The sequence below is a fragment of the Salmo trutta genome, chromosome 31, assembly GCF_901001165.1.
Source record: "Salmo trutta chromosome 31, fSalTru1.1, whole genome shotgun sequence".
In the NCBI taxonomy this organism is placed as follows: domain Eukaryota; kingdom Metazoa; phylum Chordata; class Actinopteri; order Salmoniformes; family Salmonidae; genus Salmo; species Salmo trutta.
This window is the reverse complement of record NC_042987.1, coordinates 17,866,547-17,885,527: the sequence shown is the minus strand read 5'-3', so window position 1 is coordinate 17,885,527 and position 18,981 is coordinate 17,866,547. Positions and strand designations below refer to the sequence as shown.

At 43.7% G+C, this 18,981-nt stretch overlaps 1 protein-coding gene across 5 annotated transcripts in view; it reads right to left on the bottom strand.

The window, feature by feature from the left end:
* The window catches only part of LOC115169658 (oxysterol-binding protein-related protein 1), a 40,614-nt gene extending 21,884 nt beyond the window's left edge, over positions 1 to 18,730 (bottom strand). The window contains exons 1-15 of one of the 5 annotated variants that reach the window (XM_029725506.1): positions 18,660 to 18,730; positions 17,762 to 17,887; positions 17,570 to 17,655; positions 17,404 to 17,478; positions 17,166 to 17,277; positions 16,908 to 16,993; positions 15,661 to 15,805; positions 14,869 to 14,936; positions 14,691 to 14,735; positions 14,413 to 14,486; positions 14,200 to 14,263; positions 13,863 to 13,964; positions 13,627 to 13,749; positions 13,168 to 13,246; positions 12,177 to 12,283 (exon numbers count right to left, since the gene is read on the bottom strand). In XM_029725506.1, coding sequence (XP_029581366.1) covers positions 12,177 to 12,283; positions 13,168 to 13,246; positions 13,627 to 13,749; positions 13,863 to 13,964; positions 14,200 to 14,263; positions 14,413 to 14,486; positions 14,691 to 14,735; positions 14,869 to 14,936; positions 15,661 to 15,805; positions 16,908 to 16,993; positions 17,166 to 17,277; positions 17,404 to 17,478; positions 17,570 to 17,655; positions 17,762 to 17,885 — 1,290 coding nt within the window. In that variant the 5' untranslated portion in view covers positions 17,886 to 17,887; positions 18,660 to 18,730. Of the gene's footprint in view, positions 1 to 12,176; positions 12,284 to 13,167; positions 13,247 to 13,403; positions 13,490 to 13,626; positions 13,750 to 13,862; positions 13,965 to 14,199; positions 14,264 to 14,412; positions 14,487 to 14,690; positions 14,736 to 14,868; positions 14,937 to 15,660; positions 15,806 to 16,907; positions 16,994 to 17,165; positions 17,278 to 17,403; positions 17,479 to 17,569; positions 17,656 to 17,761 lie in introns of those variants that run through there. The other 4 variants (XM_029725505.1, XM_029725507.1, XM_029725508.1 and 1 more) reach the window with 4 other exon arrangements.
* Between the last annotated feature and the right edge of the window lie 251 nt (positions 18,731 to 18,981).

The following is an 18,981-nucleotide window of genomic DNA, read 5'->3' as shown; positions in this document are numbered from 1 at the left end:
AAGCATATTTTTGTCCATTAAAATATCATAGCCTTCCTTTCTCAGAACAAGAATAGACTGATGAGTTTCAGAAGAAAGTTCTTTGTTTCTAGACATTTTGAGCCTGTAATCGAACCCACAAATGTTGATGCTCCAGATACTCAACTAGTCTAAAGGCCAGTTTTATTGCTTCTTTAAATCAGCACAACAGTTTTCAGCTCTGCAAACATAATTGCAAAAGGGTTTTCTAACGATCAATTAGCCTTTTAAAAATGATAAACTTGGATTAGCTAACACAACGTGCCATTTGAACACAGTAGTGATGGTTGCTGATAATGGGCCTCTGTAGACTTATGTATATATTCCATAACAAAATCAGCCGTTTCCAGCTACAAGTCATTTACAACATTAACAATGTCTACACTGTATTTCTGATCAATTTGATGTTATTTAATGGACCAAAAATGTTTTGCTTTTCTTTTAAAAATAAGGACAATTCTAAGTGACAAAGTGTTGTCTGATACTGAAAGATGCTTTGTTCACATCTACCCATCTCCATTTCCCACTTAGATCACAATATGCAAGGAATATCTACTGGCCAGTAGAAAATCCAATCTAGGACACAATTATGAGAACCTTCCATTTTATGAGCATAACATATGCTGGCTTTTAGATCTTCCAGACAGACCCGTCCTTATAAATAGTACATTCGTTCTCACTCTGCCCTTGAAATAAAACAAGCACCTGTCACCACAATGTTCACTACTTCACTCAGAATAAGGTAGTCGTCCTACTTGGCAAGATGGCGGCGACAAACTTGGGTCAACCTGTTTCCAGCTCCTAGCCATCTTTACAGTGAATATGTTTTGGCGTGTTATTTCGTACATTATTTGCTCAGAACGTTTCTTGCATTATTACCGACAGCCGAAAATATATTTTGGATACTCACCAGAATTTCAACACCTATACACAACTTTTCTATTCATATACTGTCCATACCATCTATACACACACAGATATGGAATCATGTAACAAAAAAAAAGAGTTATACAAATCAAAATATATTGTATATTTGAGATTCTTCGAATAGCCACCCTTTGCCTTGATGACAGCTTTGCACACTCTTGGCATTCTCTCAACCAGCTTCACCTGGAATGCTTTTCCAACAGTCTTGAAGGAGTTCCCACATGTGCTGAGCACTTGTTGGCTGCTTTTCTTTCACTCTGCGGTCCAACTCATTCCAAACCATCTCAATTGGGTTGAGGTCAGGGGATTGTGGAGGCCAGGTCATCTGATGCAGCACTCCATCACTCTCCTTGGTCAAATAGCACTTACACAGCCTGGAGGTGTGTTTTGGGTGATTGTCCTGTTGAAAACCAAATGATAGCCCCACTAAGCGCAAACCAGATGGAATGGCATATTGCTGTGGTAGCCATGCTGGTTAAGTTTGCCTTGAATAATAAAAAAATCAGTAACAGTGTCACTAGCAAAGCATCCCCACACCACCTCCTCCATGCTTCACAGTGGGAACCACACATGCAGAGATCATTTGTTCACCTACACTGCGTCTCACAAAGACAAGGCGGATGGAACCAAAAATCTCGAATTTGGACTCGTCAGACCAAAGGACAGATTTCCACCGGTCTAATGTCCATTGCTCATGTTTCCTGGCCCAAGCAAGTCTCTTCTTCTTATTGGTGTCCTTTAGTAGTGGTTTCTTTGCAGTAATTCAACCATGAAGGCCTGAATCACACAGTCTCCTCTGAACAGTTGATGTTGAGATGTGTCTGCTACTTGAACTCCATGAAGTATTAATTTGGACTGCAATTTCTGAGGCTGGTAACTAATGAACTTATCCTCTGCAGCAGAGGTAACTCTGGGTCTTCCTTTCCTGTGGTGGTCCTCATGAGAACCAGTTTCATCCTAGTGCTTGATGATTTTTGTGACTGCACTTGAAGAAACTTTCAAAGTTCTTGACATTTTCCGGATTGACTGACCTTCACATCTTAAAGAAATGATGGACTGTCTTTTCTCTTTGCTTATTTGAGCTGTTCTTGCCATAATATGGACTTGGTATTTTACCAAGTAGGGCAATCTTCTGTATACCACCCCTACCTTGTCACAACACTACTGATTGGCTCAAACGTCTGAAGAAGGAAAGAAATACCACAAATTAACTTTAACAAGGCACACCTGTTAAATTAAATGCATTCCTGGTGTGTAAAGCTGTCATCAAGGCAATGGGTGGCTACTTTGAAGGCCTCAATTGAGTCTAATAGAAAAGGGTCTGAATATTTATGTAATTAAGGCAGTTTTTTTTATTTGTAATACATTTGCTAACATTTCTAAAAACCTGTTTTGGCTTTGTCATTATAGGGTACTGTGTGTAGATTGATGAGGATTTTTAAAATGTATTTAATCCATTTCAGAATAAGGATGTAACATAACAAAATGTGGAAAAAGTGAAGGGGTCTGAATACTTTCCGAATGCACTGTACACACATACAGTACATACACTACATGACCAAAAGTATGTGGACACCTGCTCGTCGAACATCTTATTCCAAAATCATGGGAATTAATATGGAGTTTGCCCCCCCCCCCTTTGCTGCTATAACAGCCTCCACTATTCTGGGAAGGTCTGGGCTTCTGTGCAGGTCAATCAAGTTCTACAACACCCATCTCAACAAATATTTCTCTATGGACCTTGCATTGTGCACGGGGGCATTGTCATGCTGAAACAGGAAAGGGCCTTCCCCAAACTGTTGCCACAAAGTTGGAAGCACAGAATCGTCTAGAATATCATTGTATGCTGTATCGTTAAGATTTCCCTTCACTGGAACTAAGGGGCCTAACCATGAAAAACAGACCCAAACCATTATTCCTCCTCCACCAAATTTTACAGTTGGCACTATGCATTGGAGCAGGTAGCGTTTTCCTGACATCCGCCAAACCCAGATTCTTCCTGCAGATTTCCAGATGGTAGTGTGTGATTCATCACTCCAGAGATGGCGTTTCCACTGCTCCAGAGTCCAATGGTGGTGAGCTTTACACCACTCCAGCTAACGCTTGGCATTACGCATGGTGATCTTAGGCTTGTGTGCGGCTGCTCGGCCATGGAAACCCATTTCATGAAGCTCCCGATGAACAGTTTTCTGTGCTGACGTCACTAACAGAGGCAGTTTGGAACTTGGCATTGAGTGTTGCAACCGAGGACAGATGATTTTTCAGCATTCGGCATTCAGTCCCAATCTGTGAGTTTGGCCTATCACTTCGCGGCAGAGCCGTTGTTGCTCCTAGGCGTTTCCACTTCACACTCGAGCTCGAGCCCATCTGAAGCACTAGCTTTGCTCTGGAGAACCATCTGGGAATACTTTGTTGTGTAACGTGCCCCAGTGCCATTTCTCTCTCCTCACCCCCCCATCCTCTCGCCTCAGCACACAAAGCGCTATTTTAAGCTCTACTGAGACTGAGGCTCTGTGGCTGTACTCTGCGTTGGAAACGCCTGGGACAATCACAGCCCTCTGCCTTCCTACCCGGGACCCTGAAGCTGCAAGCTTTAACTTTGTTTTCACGCAAGATGGGAAAGAGATTATGGGGCAAATGGCCCCCATCGAGGCTGTACATAAATTATTCATCAAAATGGGGTCATGGCTTCTTTACCACTAAGCGGTTTAGTCTCTCCACTCCCTCCCAGTTGTGCATTTAATTAAACATGTACATAATGTAGAATCTGCCATCAAAATTACTAAAAGGTTTTAAAAACAATTCTAATAACATGCACAGTTAGACAATGGATGCAAACAATAGACGCAAACAGAATTTTTAAAATCATCAGATATTTACTGAAATATAGCACATAAAACATTTTATTGGAACAGAAATAATTTGGGTGGGAATTCAGGTATTCAATTTGTCAAATTTCGTTTTTGTGTTATTAGAATGCACTCATACAGTGCATTCGGAAAGTATTCAGAAAGTATTCAGACCCCTTGACTTTTTCCACATTTTATGTTACAGCCTTGTTCTAAAATTAATTAAATATTTTTCCCCCCCTCACCAATCTACACAATATACCCCATAATGACGAAGCAAAAACGTTTTGTTTTTTTTGCAAATTTATAAGAAATGTATAACAAATATTACTTATGTAAATAAGTGTTCAGACCCTTTGCGACAGTATGAGACTCAAATTGAGCTCAGGTGCATCCTGTTTCCATTGATCATCCTTGAGATGTTTCTACAACTTGATTGGAGTCCACCTGTGGTAAATTCAATTGATTGGACACGATTTGGAAAGGCACACACCTGTCTATATAAAAGGTCCCACAGAGCAAAAACCAAGCCATGACGTCCAAGGAATTGTCCGTAGAGCATTTCGCTACACCCGCAATAACATCTGCTAAACATGTGTGTGTGACCAACAAAATTTGAGACAGGATTGTGTCGAGGCACAGATCTGGGCAGGTTACCAAAAAATGTCTGCAGCATTGAAGGTCCCTAAGAACACAGAGGCATCCATCATTCTTAACTGGAAGAAGTTTGGAACCACCAAGACTCTTCCTAGAACTTGATGCCCGGCCAAACTGAGCATTTGGGGGAGAAGGGCCTTGGTCAGGGAGGTGACGAAGACCCGAAGGTCACTCTGACAGAGTGAATGCCAAGCATCACGTTTGGAGGAAACCTGGCACCATACCTACAGTCATGCATGGTGATGGCAGCATCATGCTCTGGGGATGCTAGTCAGGATGGAGGGAAAGATGAGCAAAGTACAGAGAGATACTTGATGAAAACCTGCTCCAGAGCACTCAGAACCTCAGACTGGGATGAAGGTTCACCTTCCAACAGGACAACAACCCTAAGCACACAGCAAAGACAACGCAGGAGTGGCTTGGGGACAAGTCTCTGAATGTCCTTGAGTGGCCCAGCCAGAGCCCGGACTTGAACCTGATCTAACATCTCTGGAGAGACCTGAAAATAGCTGTGCAGCGAAGCTCCCCATCCAACCTGACAGAGCTTGAGAGGATCTGCAGAGAAGAATGGAAGCAACTCCCCAAATACAGTGCCAAGCTTGTAGCGTCCTACCCAAGAAGACTCGAGGCTTTAATCGCTGCCAAAAGTGCTTCAACAAAGTACTGAGTAAAGGGCCTGAATACTTATGTAAATGTGATATTTCAGTTTCTTATTTTTATACATTTGCAAAAATGTATAAAAACCCGTTTTTACTTCGTCATTATGGGGTAGATTGATGAGGGGAAAAAAAGCAATTTAATAAATTTTAGAAGACCAACGTAACAAACTCTGGAAAAAGTCAAGGGGTCTGAATACTTTGACATTGGCTTTCTAATGGTAACAGGTTGTTATATATTTTGTGTTAAAATAAAGAAAATGTTATGTACCTCATTTACACATGATACATTAATACATTAACATAATGGGGTGGAAGAGTGCAGCAACCACCAACAACTTGCTCTGTCTAGGCCTACCTGCACTGTCTAGACTGCCTCATTAATTACTGTTGATGTTACGTTGTGTTGCATCATTCAACAAGTGTGTCAATAGCAGGATACCCAAGGATTAAACATCTACAAATTTGGCTCTAGATTATGCCTATCTATATATACACACTTTACATTGTTTGGGAGATTAGACATAATATCACTATAATCCGAGTGCTCATTTTCGGAAGTTGCTTTCATTTTAGCGCATCTAATATTTAAACATTTCAACTGTATTAAATGATAGCTTTTCTTCCCATTTTTTTTCTTCCATTTCAATGTGATGTAAGTGTCGAGACGATGCGTTAAAATCTAGAAAATGTATTCTCCATTAAGCCCATTTCAGCCATTAACGGGGTGTGTTTTTAACAGGTCATTGCAAACATTTCCGTGGCCGTAACATTAGCGGGGAAAAGAAGACAAGCACAAGTAAGAGTATGAAAGCAATCAAGCTAGTGATATTTAAGTGACAAGTGGATTTTGCACCCTTCAAACACAGGAAATAGATGGCTGAAAAAGACAGATCCTTAGGTGGGCGGGGGATGCGAACATAATGGGAGTAACATCAACTAAACGTGGCAAAAAAATGGTCCTGAGGCCTGTTCAAGAGAATGCAATGTTACAGAACATTCACATCAGATGGCGCTGCAGCGGACAACAGCGGTATTACAGGCTCCTGACTAATTCTACTATTTTGTGTTTTTTATGCTGATCTTATTTATTATTTCTTTTTTACATGACGTCTCCGCCATCATTTCCTATGACCGAGAACAGCGATCGCTAACTTCGATTAATGTCTACTTCGACAAGTCGGCTGCTCTGGACCAGGCCCAAATTCCAGGGACTTGAAAGAGGAAGCAGCTGCGAAAAAGATGCAGGCGAGGCGGAGTCCAGACAAGACTACGTCGGCGAACAAATAGACTGCCATTGCCCTCTGTTCTGTTGGCGAACGTGCAGTCACTGGAGAACAAACTGGATGAGCTCTAGTCGAGACTAGATCATGGGACCTGAAAAACTGTTATCTCCTGTGTTTCTTAGAATCATGGCTGAACGAGGACACAAATCAGACCATAATTCTATCCTTGTGCTTAGAGGCAAAATCTCAAACAGGAAGTACCAGTGACGAGCTCAATACAGAAGTGGTCCGATGAAGCGGATGCTAAGATACAGGACTGTTTTGCTAGCAGACTGGAATATGAAATTTACCATATCAGTCACTGGCTTCATTAATAAGTGCATCAACGAACTCGTCCCCACAGTGATTGTACATACACACCCCAACCAGAAGCCATGGATTACAGGCAACATCCGCATTGAGCTAAAGGCTAGAGCTGCCGCTTTCAAGGAGCGATACACCAATCCGGACGCTTATAAGAAATTCCACTAAGACTTCCGACGACCCATCAAACAGGCAAAGTGTCAGTACACAACTAAGACTGAATCCCACTAGGCCGGCCCTGACGCATGACAGATGTGGCAGGGCTTGCAAACTGTCACGGATTACAAAAGGGAAACCCAGCCGTGAGTTGCCCAGCAACACAAGCCTACAAGATGAGCTAAATGCCTTCTATGCTCGCTTCGAGGCAAGCAACACTGGACCATGCATGAGAACACCAGCTGTTCCGGATGACTGTAGCCGATTTGAGTAAGACCTCTAACAGGTTAACATTCACAAGGACGCATTCTCAGAGCATGCGCTGACCTATTGGCAAGTGTCTTCATAGACATTTTTAACCTATCCCTGACACGGTCTGTAATGGGTTGTCCCACCTCAAAAAGCACAAGGAAGAGGATTTTGACACTCACCATCTTAGGTTGTTCTGAAATCTTTTCTTTCTTATTTGTATTTCACCCCCTTTTTTGTGATATCCAATTGTGATCTTGTCTCATCGCTGCAACTCCCCAATGGGCTCGGGCGAGTCGTGCATCCTGTGAAGTAAAGCCCGCCCAGCCAAACCCTCCCCTAACCCGGACGACGCTGGGCCAATTGTGCGTCGCCCTATGGGATTCCCGGTCACGGCCGGTTGTGACACAGCCTGGAATCAAACCTGGGTCTGTAGTGACGCCTTAGACCGCTGCGCCACTTGGGAGGCCTGAAATTGTTTCTGTTGTTATAAACAGATAAGATTAACATTTCTGTAATATTATTTTGTTTAAATATAATTTGGTCTCTGAAAAATTAAGCTAATTGTTTGCATCTAAAGTGGGCATTTTTATTTCTAGGATTAATATAATTTTCAATAAATATAGTACCCAACATCTGATTTGGACCAAACTTTTTTCAAAAGCCACCCATGGACCCTCCACACCCAACGCCAATCCCACCCCAACAACGAGTATATAGTATCAGTTCTCTGTGTCTGACAAATATTATGTAGCTGCGGCTCTGAGGATTGTTTCTTTATCCTATGTAATGTACTCCCAGTGAAATTGGTAGTTTCCCCCCCCCGACAAATTTGTCATTGAAGTCATGTTTATGTCCCATTCTACATCCTGATATTACCAGGTTCTGACCACTGGATGGTGCCGTTTCTACTAGAATGTCAAAAAAGATTGAAGACCCCTCCTCAACGTTAGAGGGATAGTTCAGCCAAATTACAAAATGACATTGGTTTGCACTCCACACTGCCCTCACCCATCTGGACAAAAGGAATACTTATGTAAAAATGCTGTTCATTGACTACAGCTCATCACCAAGCTCAGGACCATGGGACTGAACACATCCCTCTACAACTGGATCCTGGACTTCCTGATGGGCCGCCCCCAGGTGGTGAGTGTAGTCAACAACACATCTGCCATGCTGACCATCAACACGGGGGCCCCTCAGGGGTGTGTGCCTAGTACCCTCCTGTACTCCCTGTTCATCCATGACAGTGTGGCCGTGCATGACTCCAACACCATCATCAAGTTTACTGACGACACGACGGTGGTAGGAATAATCACCGACGACGATGTGGCTGCTTATAGGGAGGTCGTCAGAGACCTGGCAGTGTGGTGCCAGGACAACAACCTTTCCCTCAATGTCAGCAAGACAAAGGAGCTGATAATGGACTACAGGAAATGGAGAGGCGAGCTTCAAATTCTTCGGTGTCCACATCACTAAGAAATTAACATTGTCCACAGACACCCACACAGTTGTGGAGAGGGCACAACAGTGCCTCTTCCCCCTCAGGAGGCTGAAAAGATTTAGCATGGGTCCTCAGATCCTCAAAAAGTTCTACAGATGCACCATTGAGAGCTGGCTGCATCACCACTTGGTATGGCAACAGCAAGGCACGCCACTGCAAGGTGCTACAGAGGGTGGTGATACGGCTCAGTACATCACTGGGGTTGAGCACCCTGCCATCCAGGACCTGCATACTAGGTGGTGTCAGACGAAGGCCCTCAATATGTTCAAAGACTTCAGCCACCGAAGCCAAGGTCCAGAGTTTTCCCTTGTATTGGGACAGCTTGTGCCCTGGCCCAACCGGTAAACAATGACCATGGTCAGGAGTTTTTCCTAATCTGAGTCCCGCAGTCTGGAAAAAAACTACTGTCTCTACCTAGATTACATGACTGTGGCCCTGAGTTCTCTCTGGTCAGGTCAGGTTTCCTAGTCAAGAAAAACTCAGGGCCCTATTAATCATGACATGTGAAGAATGGCTAGGTAGGCAGCAGCTGCAGCAGTAGTGACAACTGTGTCTGTGGCAGGAACAGTGGAATTGAGACAGATGGAAGGATTAGGTTTGATACTGTCCATCTCTCCCTCCTTGACACTCTGCTAGGTGTCTTAATCCAATTAGTCTGATCTAACACATCGTAGTACTTGTTCAGACTTATCATGTGATTTCTTGTCAAAGCATCTAATCCCGTGTCGGCTGCCGAGCCAGTGAGCCCGTTTGACACTCACTTTGCATCTCTCACTGTGGACAGAATCTTCCAGAACACTACAGTCTTAACCTAGATATTCTGAGATCTATCAGACAGAACTAGCCCAGGACCAGCAAACAGAAGGCAATGTATCCAACCACCATGTGGTCATTCAAATACCACCTCAAACTGTTATTTTTAAACAGTGATCTACTTTTTCCAGACATATTTGTTTCTTACAATGAAGCTGATGAAAGATAGTGGTTGATGAATACAGTCATACCGTCAATGACTTACTGCATTCAAACCGTATTGCAGAGGAACTCTACTGTCATACAACCTTCCCGCTAGTTATGCCATATAGCACCAGATGTTAAAGTCCAAGTTCATTGAACACAGTATTAAGGTAAGCACTGCTTGTCCTTACTGTATTGTTAAATTCTCTAAAATGTTTAATCTCTTCTCCAGGTACTTTTCCTAATGCTCTAACGAAATGACAGAGTACATTACAATAAACCCCAATGTCATAAAATAACTCAGAATTCCAGATTAAAGTCATAAATGCACTGAACATTATGCGAGCACCTCTTCGTGTGTACTCAATGCCCCACTTCACCATCAGAGCAGTCAAGGCAACTTGTTCTGAATGTAAAATGCCTGTTTAGAATAATCTCCTACCGACAACATTGAAAAACTACACACCTGAACAATCTTCAATTACAAAGCCCCACAATGGAACAAGCAGGGTCTACAGAGACCAGTCTATTGCAAATAGACCCAGTAGAAAATGAAAACAAAGAGAGGATGTTTGTCTGTACCTGTGTGGATGGAGGGTACTGCTGTCACCGATCCTCCTTTCTCCTGTCCGGGACGCTCTGCTGGGTGGTGGAAGTGTGCCTGCTTGCGTGTGTGTGTATGTGTGAGTCTGTGTGTCTCTGCCTGAGCATTATTATGCACACACTTCAGTTCTGTTTCTAAACGTGCAGCGTTTCCCTTGACTGAGTGTGTGTGTGTGTGTACTTGGAGGAGCGTTGTAGTGTGTGTGTGCGCGTGCCTGTGCTGATCTGCGGGCCGAGTGCAGAGCTCAGCATAAAAGCGGATCTTGCTCAGCTCTGTCCTTGCTGCAGGCTCGCGCCAGTGATTAATAAACTGTTGTACTTATGTCCCAAGGGCATGGCCCGGCCACTAGAACAGGTGTAAACACACACACCCCTCCATACTACACACATACACAGCCATCAGCCCTTCCCAGTCCACTACCCCCAGTCACACTCAGATACTGGCCAGTCACAACAGGGGGATGGGCTAGAGGCTTTCTATAACCCATTCATCATGAATGAATCAGCCAATAAGAACACAGCACGTAAACAATTGTGTAAGCATCAATACGAGTGAACGGGCTAGATGCTCTTCATCAATGAATTTTGAATCACATAGTATCACAGCCTGTTTGGTCTTTTTAGGACCAATTCCCCCTTTTTTAACAGAGGCATAGCATGTCCTCTGGTTGGAAAGATGATAGATGCTCCACATAAAACAGCCCTCTGAGTAAAAAAAAGCAATGTGACCAACAAATAGTTTAGAAATAGCCTGGGTCGCATACAATTCCAACAACGTCTTAGGGGATGTGTTGCTGATCTAGGATCCTTTTAGATTATAATGAATATGATTATAGGTACAGGGTGGACCTGATTCTAGATCAGCACTGAGATGCTTTATGATTGAGGTAGAAGTGAGGTTGGAGGGGTGTGGTGGAAGTGAGGTTGGAGGGGTGAGGTGGAAGTGAGGTTGGAGGGGTGTGGTAGAGGTGGGGTTGGAAGGGTGAGGTAGAAGTGAGGTTGGAGGGGTGAGGTAGAAGTGAGGTTGGAGGGGTGTGGTGGAAGTGAGGTTGGAGGGGTGTGGTGGAAGTGAGGTTGGAGGGGTGTGGTAGAAGTGAGGTTGGAGGGGTGTGGTAGAGGTGGGGTGAGGTAGAAGTGAGGTTGGAGGGGTGAGGTAGAAGTGAGGTTGGAGGGGTGAGGTAGAAGTGAGGTTGGAGGGGTGTGGTGGAAGTGAGGTTGGAGGGGTGAGGTAGAAGTGAGGTTGGAGGGGTGTGGTGGAAGTGAGGTTGGAGGGGTGTGGTGGAAGTGAGGTTGGAGGGGTGTGGTGGAAGTGAGGTTGGAGGGGTGTGGTGGAAGTGAGGTTGGAGGGGTGTGGTGGAAGTGAGGTTGGAGGGGTGAGGTAGAAGTGAGGTTGGAGGGGTGAGGTAGAAGTGAGGTTGGAGGGGTGTGGTGGAAGTGAGGTTGGAGGGGTGTGGTAGAAGTGAGGTTGGAGGGGTGTGGTGGAAGTGAGGTTGGAGGGGTGTGGTGGAAGTGAGGTTGGAGGGGTGTGGTGGAAGTGAGGTTGGAGGGGTGTGGTGGAAGTGAGGTTGGAGGGGTGTGGTGGAAGTGAGGTTGGAGGGGTGTGGTGGAAGTGAGATTGGAGGGGTGTGGTGGAAGTGAGGTTGGAGGGGTGAGGTAGAAGTGAGGTTGGAGGGGTGTGGTGGAAGTGAGGTTGGAGGGGTGTGGTGGAAGTGAGGTTGGAGGGGTGTGGTGGAAGTGAGGTTGGAGGGGTGTGGTGGAAGTGAGGTTGGAGGGGTGTGGTGGAAGTGAGGTTGGAGGGGTGTGGTGGAAGTGAGGTTGGAGGGGTGTGGTGGAAGTGAGGTTGGAGGGGTGTGGTAGAAGTGAGGTTGGAGGGGTGTGGTGGAAGTGAGGTTGGAGGGGAGTGGTGGAAGTGAGGTTGGAGGGGTGTGGTGGAAGTGAGGTTGGAGGGGTGTGGTGGAAGTGAGGTTGGAGGGGTGTGCTAGAGGTGACGGAGATATAGTAGTTTCCTTACCTCCTGTTGTTTGGAAAACAGGCCCAGACAGAAGCGTAGGGCAGAGCTGGTCTCCCTGGAGAGGTCACTGGTCTCTCTGGCCTTCAGCAAGAGAGGAGTAGCCAATGCTGGAACAGAGGAAAGAGTTAGGGCCATAGAGATAGACCAGTATAGTGTTGACTGTATATCTAATTCTGTGGCTAGGCCTTTCACACCATCCGACAATTACACACATTACATAAACGTTTATTTTAACCAAAGGTTAATCATATCGCAAACTCTTCATTGAATAGTGGTCCTTGCTGAGGCGTGTTCCATAGAATTTACAGGGTTAATACATGCCAATATCAGTAAAAGGGGCACTGTGATTGAATGACAAGATCATTTAATTGACTTTAACATGTGGTCTGATTGTGTTCAGATCTAACCTATGCATTCTGCGCAGATTTCTCCTCAGTCTGGATGCAATCAGGCTACCAAAAGCACATACAGTGGTCGACATCAGCACTCCTCCCACAAGTGTCCAGAGAACTTGTGTTTTGGGACCGAGAGGCATTTTTCCATGATAACGTAGAAGGAAATAAGTTCATAGCGTGTTAGGAACGTGTTTGCTGACCTCATAAATGCTAACCAGCTAGCTAATATATATTAAAAAAAAATGTTTTAAAGAGTTATGCTGACCCATTTGCAATCCCTTTAGCATTGCATGCTAGTTAGCTAATGCCATCAGTTGTTGTTGTTGTTATTTTCATATTTTGCCTATTTCACCGTTTGTAGAATGCATACTGGCATTTGAATATAGCGTGGGAAAAGGGAATCTGGACACGGTAACCACATTTAAATGTAGATGCATGGCGCCTTTGGAATTCCATGATCATAACTCTATGATCAGAATACTAAAGCTGCATGAACTGTCAAGTCTAGACACGGCCATAGACCGACAGACAGTAAATGAGAGAGACTGGCAGAAGCTGTGAAGGAGCAGTGAGAACATGAATAGGAGATCTCTTACTGTTGTTCTCCTCATTCTTCAACATGGACAGAAAAATAGACACTTGAGTCTCCAATTTCTGCTGGCAGGCTTCAGCAGCCTGCAAAGGAGCGAGAGAGACACACTTCACCTTGTGTAGGTACACACTGGCCGCACACAGCTTTGATAGGACGCTATTCACTTTTCATGGCACACTGAACCTTGTATTCAACACTATAGTTGACAGTGGCCGGAATTCAACAATGAAAATGTAAGACCTGGGCACTGTGATTGACTTTCACAGATGACTGATGCTTGAGCCGTCATCCAAATGCATTTACAGCCAACGCGATCTAAATAAACATGAAGGAAATTGCCTTTAAAAAGTCTATTGTAGTGCGGATGTTAATCTGTGTTGGTTTGAATCCCGGTCTGATTGTGTGTGTGTGCGTGTGGCATTCGGTGGAAAATATACTGCTGGTGGAAAAGAATTGCGCAGACCTGGAGGGAGTCTGTTAGGTCCCCCAGTGTATCTTCATCCCCCTCCTCATCCTCAGTGGTCTGCTCCTGGGTAGTGTTACAGCTGCTGTAGGCCGTATGCTCCTCCAGGGCATCCAGCCATCTCTGCACGCACACACAAACAAATAATCACACCCCCCAAAAAATAGGCCTATGTGTTGTAAACTATGAAGTGTGGTGTCCCAAACCACATATTATCTATCCTAGGAGAACTTCACTTTTCTGATAGCCTCTGGATCTGTCTTAGATGACACCTTAAAGTGATGGAGACTGTGATCAAAGCACCGGAGGCTGAAGAAGCACTTGTCCCATGCTTTTACCTGGAGGAATATGAATCAAATTCAGTGAAACATAAACAATAGTCAATAGAGATATGAAAATAGGTATTTCTAATATCAACATAACGTGATTAAAATGCATTCCAAGAATGGAGATGTTGGGTTTTGGAGGGTAAGCCTATAAGTGACAGTAAAGGGTTGATTGTCTTTTGTGCTGTCCACATCGCAATGTTTGGTAAAGCATTGAACACAGCACCCTGACCTGGTGCCTACCTACCCTGCAGTGAGCTTTCATCAGAGCCTTAGCGCCTTGCTTCCGGACATCCGCCACGGCATCAGCTCTAGAAACAAACAGAAAGATTACGATAAAGCGCTTTTCACTGTACTACCTCAAGCTCTTCAGGGGAAAAACAGGAGGAGCAAGGTGCTGTATGCGCAATAGGGGGGAGAGAGAGAGAGAGAGGAGGGGGAAGAAGGTTGGAGGACTCACTGTCTAGGGTACCAGGACAGGACCCCATCTTGAATGACCACCCAATGGGAACGCCATGACAGGAACCTGGAACTCTGTATTGGACAGGGCCAAAGAAAGCATCGCTATATTATACTAAAGGATGTCAGTTTTCAGAGGTTTCAGAGTAACACTAAACACCACGGGTCTATACTGTACACATTATACAGTAGGTACTGTATGAAATCATTAAATTACATTGAAGAATGTATAGAATATTTCAGAATATAGGAATATTTGTTGTGAATAAAACATAATACCTTCCACAGGAGGCCTTCGAACTTCTGCACACCACTAACTGTATCCTTAAGGGAAGAAAAAACATTTCTGTTTCATGAGTATTTTGTAAGTCATGATTTCATTGAAAGCTAGAGCATTGGACCGATGCTTTTAACAGTATCAGCAGCTTTTCACTGCAGTGTTCTTCTCGCACCTCACCTTGTCACGACTGTCCTCCAGAATCTGCTTAATCTCCTCACTGCAGGCCAGGTCAAACACTGTTTGGTCTGCAACAGAACCAAGGCATTTATCAGACCATTATCAATTACCTCCATCTAAAAATCTTATTTAACTGTACAGTATATAAGAATATGATATATGAACTGTGTAAATAGTATTTTTGTTGTCTCTTGGTGTCTTTCCAATATATAAAACTCTTTTTTTTTTTTTAATTTAATGTAATATCTTATGTTGTTTATGTCTATAACTGTTCTGTACCTTGTCATGTATTTGTAGGTTTTATGTGGACCCCAGGAAGAGTTGCTGCTGCATGGGCAGATGCTAATGGGGTTCCAAATAAACTAAGCTAAACCTCCTACCAGCTGACAGGGAGGGAGGCAGTGAATACACCACATAGGATGCTCCCAAATGGCAACCTATACCCTATATAGTGGACTACTTTTGATCAGGGCCCATAGAGAGAGGGAAGGTGCCATTAGGGACGAAGTCAGACACCAGCTAAGTAGGCGTATCGTTTGTTTTTCAAAAGTGGTAATCTAAATCTATTCCCTTTTTTTTTTTTTTACACATTATGAAACTTAAGTGATGATGATTTCAAACTACATCCAGGCTCTATCAAATGTAATATCCATGCAAACAAAGTCCTACTTACAAAAAATATAATATTTTTCCATTTAAAGGATGTGCATGGTGAGGATAGGTCAATTATGGTTTACCCAAAATTCTGTGTGTTTTTATTTTCTCAGTGGACATATCAGTAGGGAAACATACCACTCTTGTTCTTCATGCTGTAGCTAGCTCCACACTTGAGTAGCTTTCCAACACACTGCTTCTGCCCCCTGTAGGCAGCACAGTGTAAAGGCGTGTTCCCCTGCAGGTCTCTACAATCGATGTCAGGAGGCCGCTTCCTGCTGAGCTGAAAAATAAACATCTAAAGTGAATGAATTAAGCACATGGTGTCTTAACATGCATGCAAGTCAAATCTGCCTGTAAGCAATCAATGTGCAAACTACATGGGTCCTCAGATCCTCAAAAGGTTCTACAGCTGCACCATCGAGAGCATCCTGACTGGTTGCATCACTGCCTGGTATGGCAACTGCTCGGCCTCCAGAGGGTAGCGCATACGGCCCAGTACATCACCGGGGCCAAGCTTCCTGCCATCCAGGACCTCTATACCAGGCGATGTCAGAGGAAGACCCTAAAAATTGTCAAAGACCCCAGCCACCCTAGTCATAGACTGTTCTCTCTGCTACCGCACGGCAAGAGGTACCGGGGTGCCAAGTCTAGGTCCAAGAGGCTTCTAAACAGCTTTTACCCCCAAGCCATAAGACTCCTGAACATCTAATCAAATGCATTGCCCCCCCTCTAACACCACTGCTACTCTTATCTATGCATAGCCACTTTAATAACTCTACCTACGTGTACATATTACCTCAATTACCTCGACTGGCCGGTGCCGCACTTTGGCTCTGTACCCGTACCCCCTGTATATAGTCTCACTATTGTTATTTTCCTGCTGCTCTTTAACAACTTGTTACTTTCATTTCTTATTTTTATTCATTTTTTAAAAACTGCATTGTTGGTGAGGGGCTTGTAAGTAAGCATTTCACTGTAAGGTCTACAACTGTTGTATTCAGCGCATGTGACTAATACAATTTGATGTGTATAGAACCAAACAGGTTTGTGGCAGAATCTTGGATCCTCAATGGAAGAACTAGGTTGACCTCTTCAATTACGAGGTCAGTAAGCAAGCTGAAGACAATAACATGAAAGCTCAAGTCATGTGTACGGTGCTTAATCATCAAGAAGACCAAAGCCACGCTTCTACTACCCCATTCTGAGGTTAAGAGGCTTTGCCCCAAATGGCACCCTATTCAGATATAGTGCACTACCTTTGACCCGAGTCCTATGGGCCCGATAGATCTCTGGTCAAACGTAGTTCACTGTTTAGGGAATAGGGTACCATTTGGGAGGTAACCAGAGGTTCAGTGGGGGGTCAGAGATGATCAGATGCTGACCAGCTCAGACAGGCTGAAGACGTCTCCCTCTCTGGCCGCCTCCAGAAGTTTCTCCTCCTGTCTCCTCTCAGCTCTTCTCTCTGCAGCTGCACAACATTAAACAGGGTTTGTGAACCAGGATAGTGTTCAATAGGGCACACTGTAGCAAAACATTATGCAAAGGAAAATTCTAAATGTTTGACTTACTGAACACAATCTAGTACAGCGATGAAGAGTCCATCAATCATTCCTCTATTATAACCCAGAATCCCAACCTACCCTCCAGCATGGTGTTGATTTCATCATCCTCAGTGACAGCTTTAGGGATCTGTGCTTTCCCGTTGATGATAGTGGAACTGGCATCATATCGCAGCAGCAACAGAACTACCTCCTGTAAGAGAAAATAGGATTACATTCTCCTTAGAAATGCACCACTAAGTAGCTGTGCACACTGCACACCTGAACAGACATGATCTTGTACACGTGTATTTCTGTAAAAAGCCCATGAAAAGTTTACCTTTCTTCCTGCTAAGGCAGCTTTGTGTAGAGGCGTGTCGCCCATGCTATTCTGCAAATTCACATCAGCACCAGCCTAACAAACAGACACATACTGATGCTCACACATATATTTTAGGAAAATACACTAGGTCAAACATACATAATATAGTCTGTATTATTCTCACCTTGAGCAACTCCTCCACAACATCTTTGTGTCCAAAGTAGCAGGCCAGATGTAAAGGTGTCCAACCTGCACTGGTCTTGGTCTTTCCTGGGCCATCACACCAGTCATTTAACAGTAGTCTGATTACCAGAACAGCAACAGACTTCTCAACATAAGATGATGATACATTAGACTACATTTAGTTAAAGGGTACCTCTGCAATTGATGTTGAGTCTGAGATCTTGCTCAATCCGTAGCTGCAGAAGACACTGGATGAGAGAGAGGCTTCCAGTCTTGGCATAGTGGAGTAACTGCTCCTCGGGGTCTGACAGGTCCATCACTTAAACTCAGAACTTCGTTATTGAGGTAAAATATACTTACATGTGGATGTCTCACTTAGCTATCTTAATAAATTCCCTTTTAAAAAATGTATGTCGCTCTGGAGCGTCTGCTAACTGACTAAAATGTAAAAATGTACAACTATAATAAAACAATACATAGCTCAATAATTACAGATTGACACTTACTAAATCTGCATCACTGTTAGAATTTCTGATATAACTTTAAATTACTTGTAATCATTCATGTCATTTGCCACATTTCTGGGTAGTTGCCAGATTCGCTCTCCTCACCAGGAGTGTATTCATGATTGAAACCGTTTATGAACCAAACGGAAGCAAACGGAACAAAACCTACATGAATTTGTCCAATAGAAACTCTCGTTTTCGTTGCAAAACGGTTTCTGTTGCAAAACGTACTGCAACTTGCAAAACGTACTGCAACAAACAAAACGTTTTGCAACAGAATCGGCGTAATGAATAGAACCCTGAACAAACAAGTATTGATATTCAACTCAACGTGTAACGTGCGAAAATGTTTAGAAGCACCGACATTCACTTCAAGTGAACCTCGAGCAATAAAAACATTATATTCAGCGTTGATATTCGGGACATTTAGCTATGTTCTCGCGCTTGAAATTAACATTTGGTGGTTGCAAGAGTACAGAAAAGTTTCGGCAAGTGTTCGTGTCGTTTCTGGTAGGCTACACAAGACTGTATTGCTTCTAAACCTTGGTAATTAAATGATTTAGCAGTCCAGATATTATAACTCACATACGTTCCGCGGTAAACAACGTTGACTGCATTAACGGTTGTATTGACAGTGCGTAATGGTGAAATTGGATATGGATGTCAGCTGACAAGGACTGGAACGTGATCTGTGGACTCACGTGACCAATTTAAACAGCTCAACATTTTAACATCGATCTAAGAAACAATATTTGTTTTAAAATATGTTTAAATCAGATTTCAAAATCACAGGGAGTTAAGAAAAGTAATTGAATGGAGCAGGCTGTTGCTCATTTGAACATGTGTAGTTCTTATATTATAGACAAGATGGAAGTACTGCAATGACCCATACCCCCAGATTTGTAGG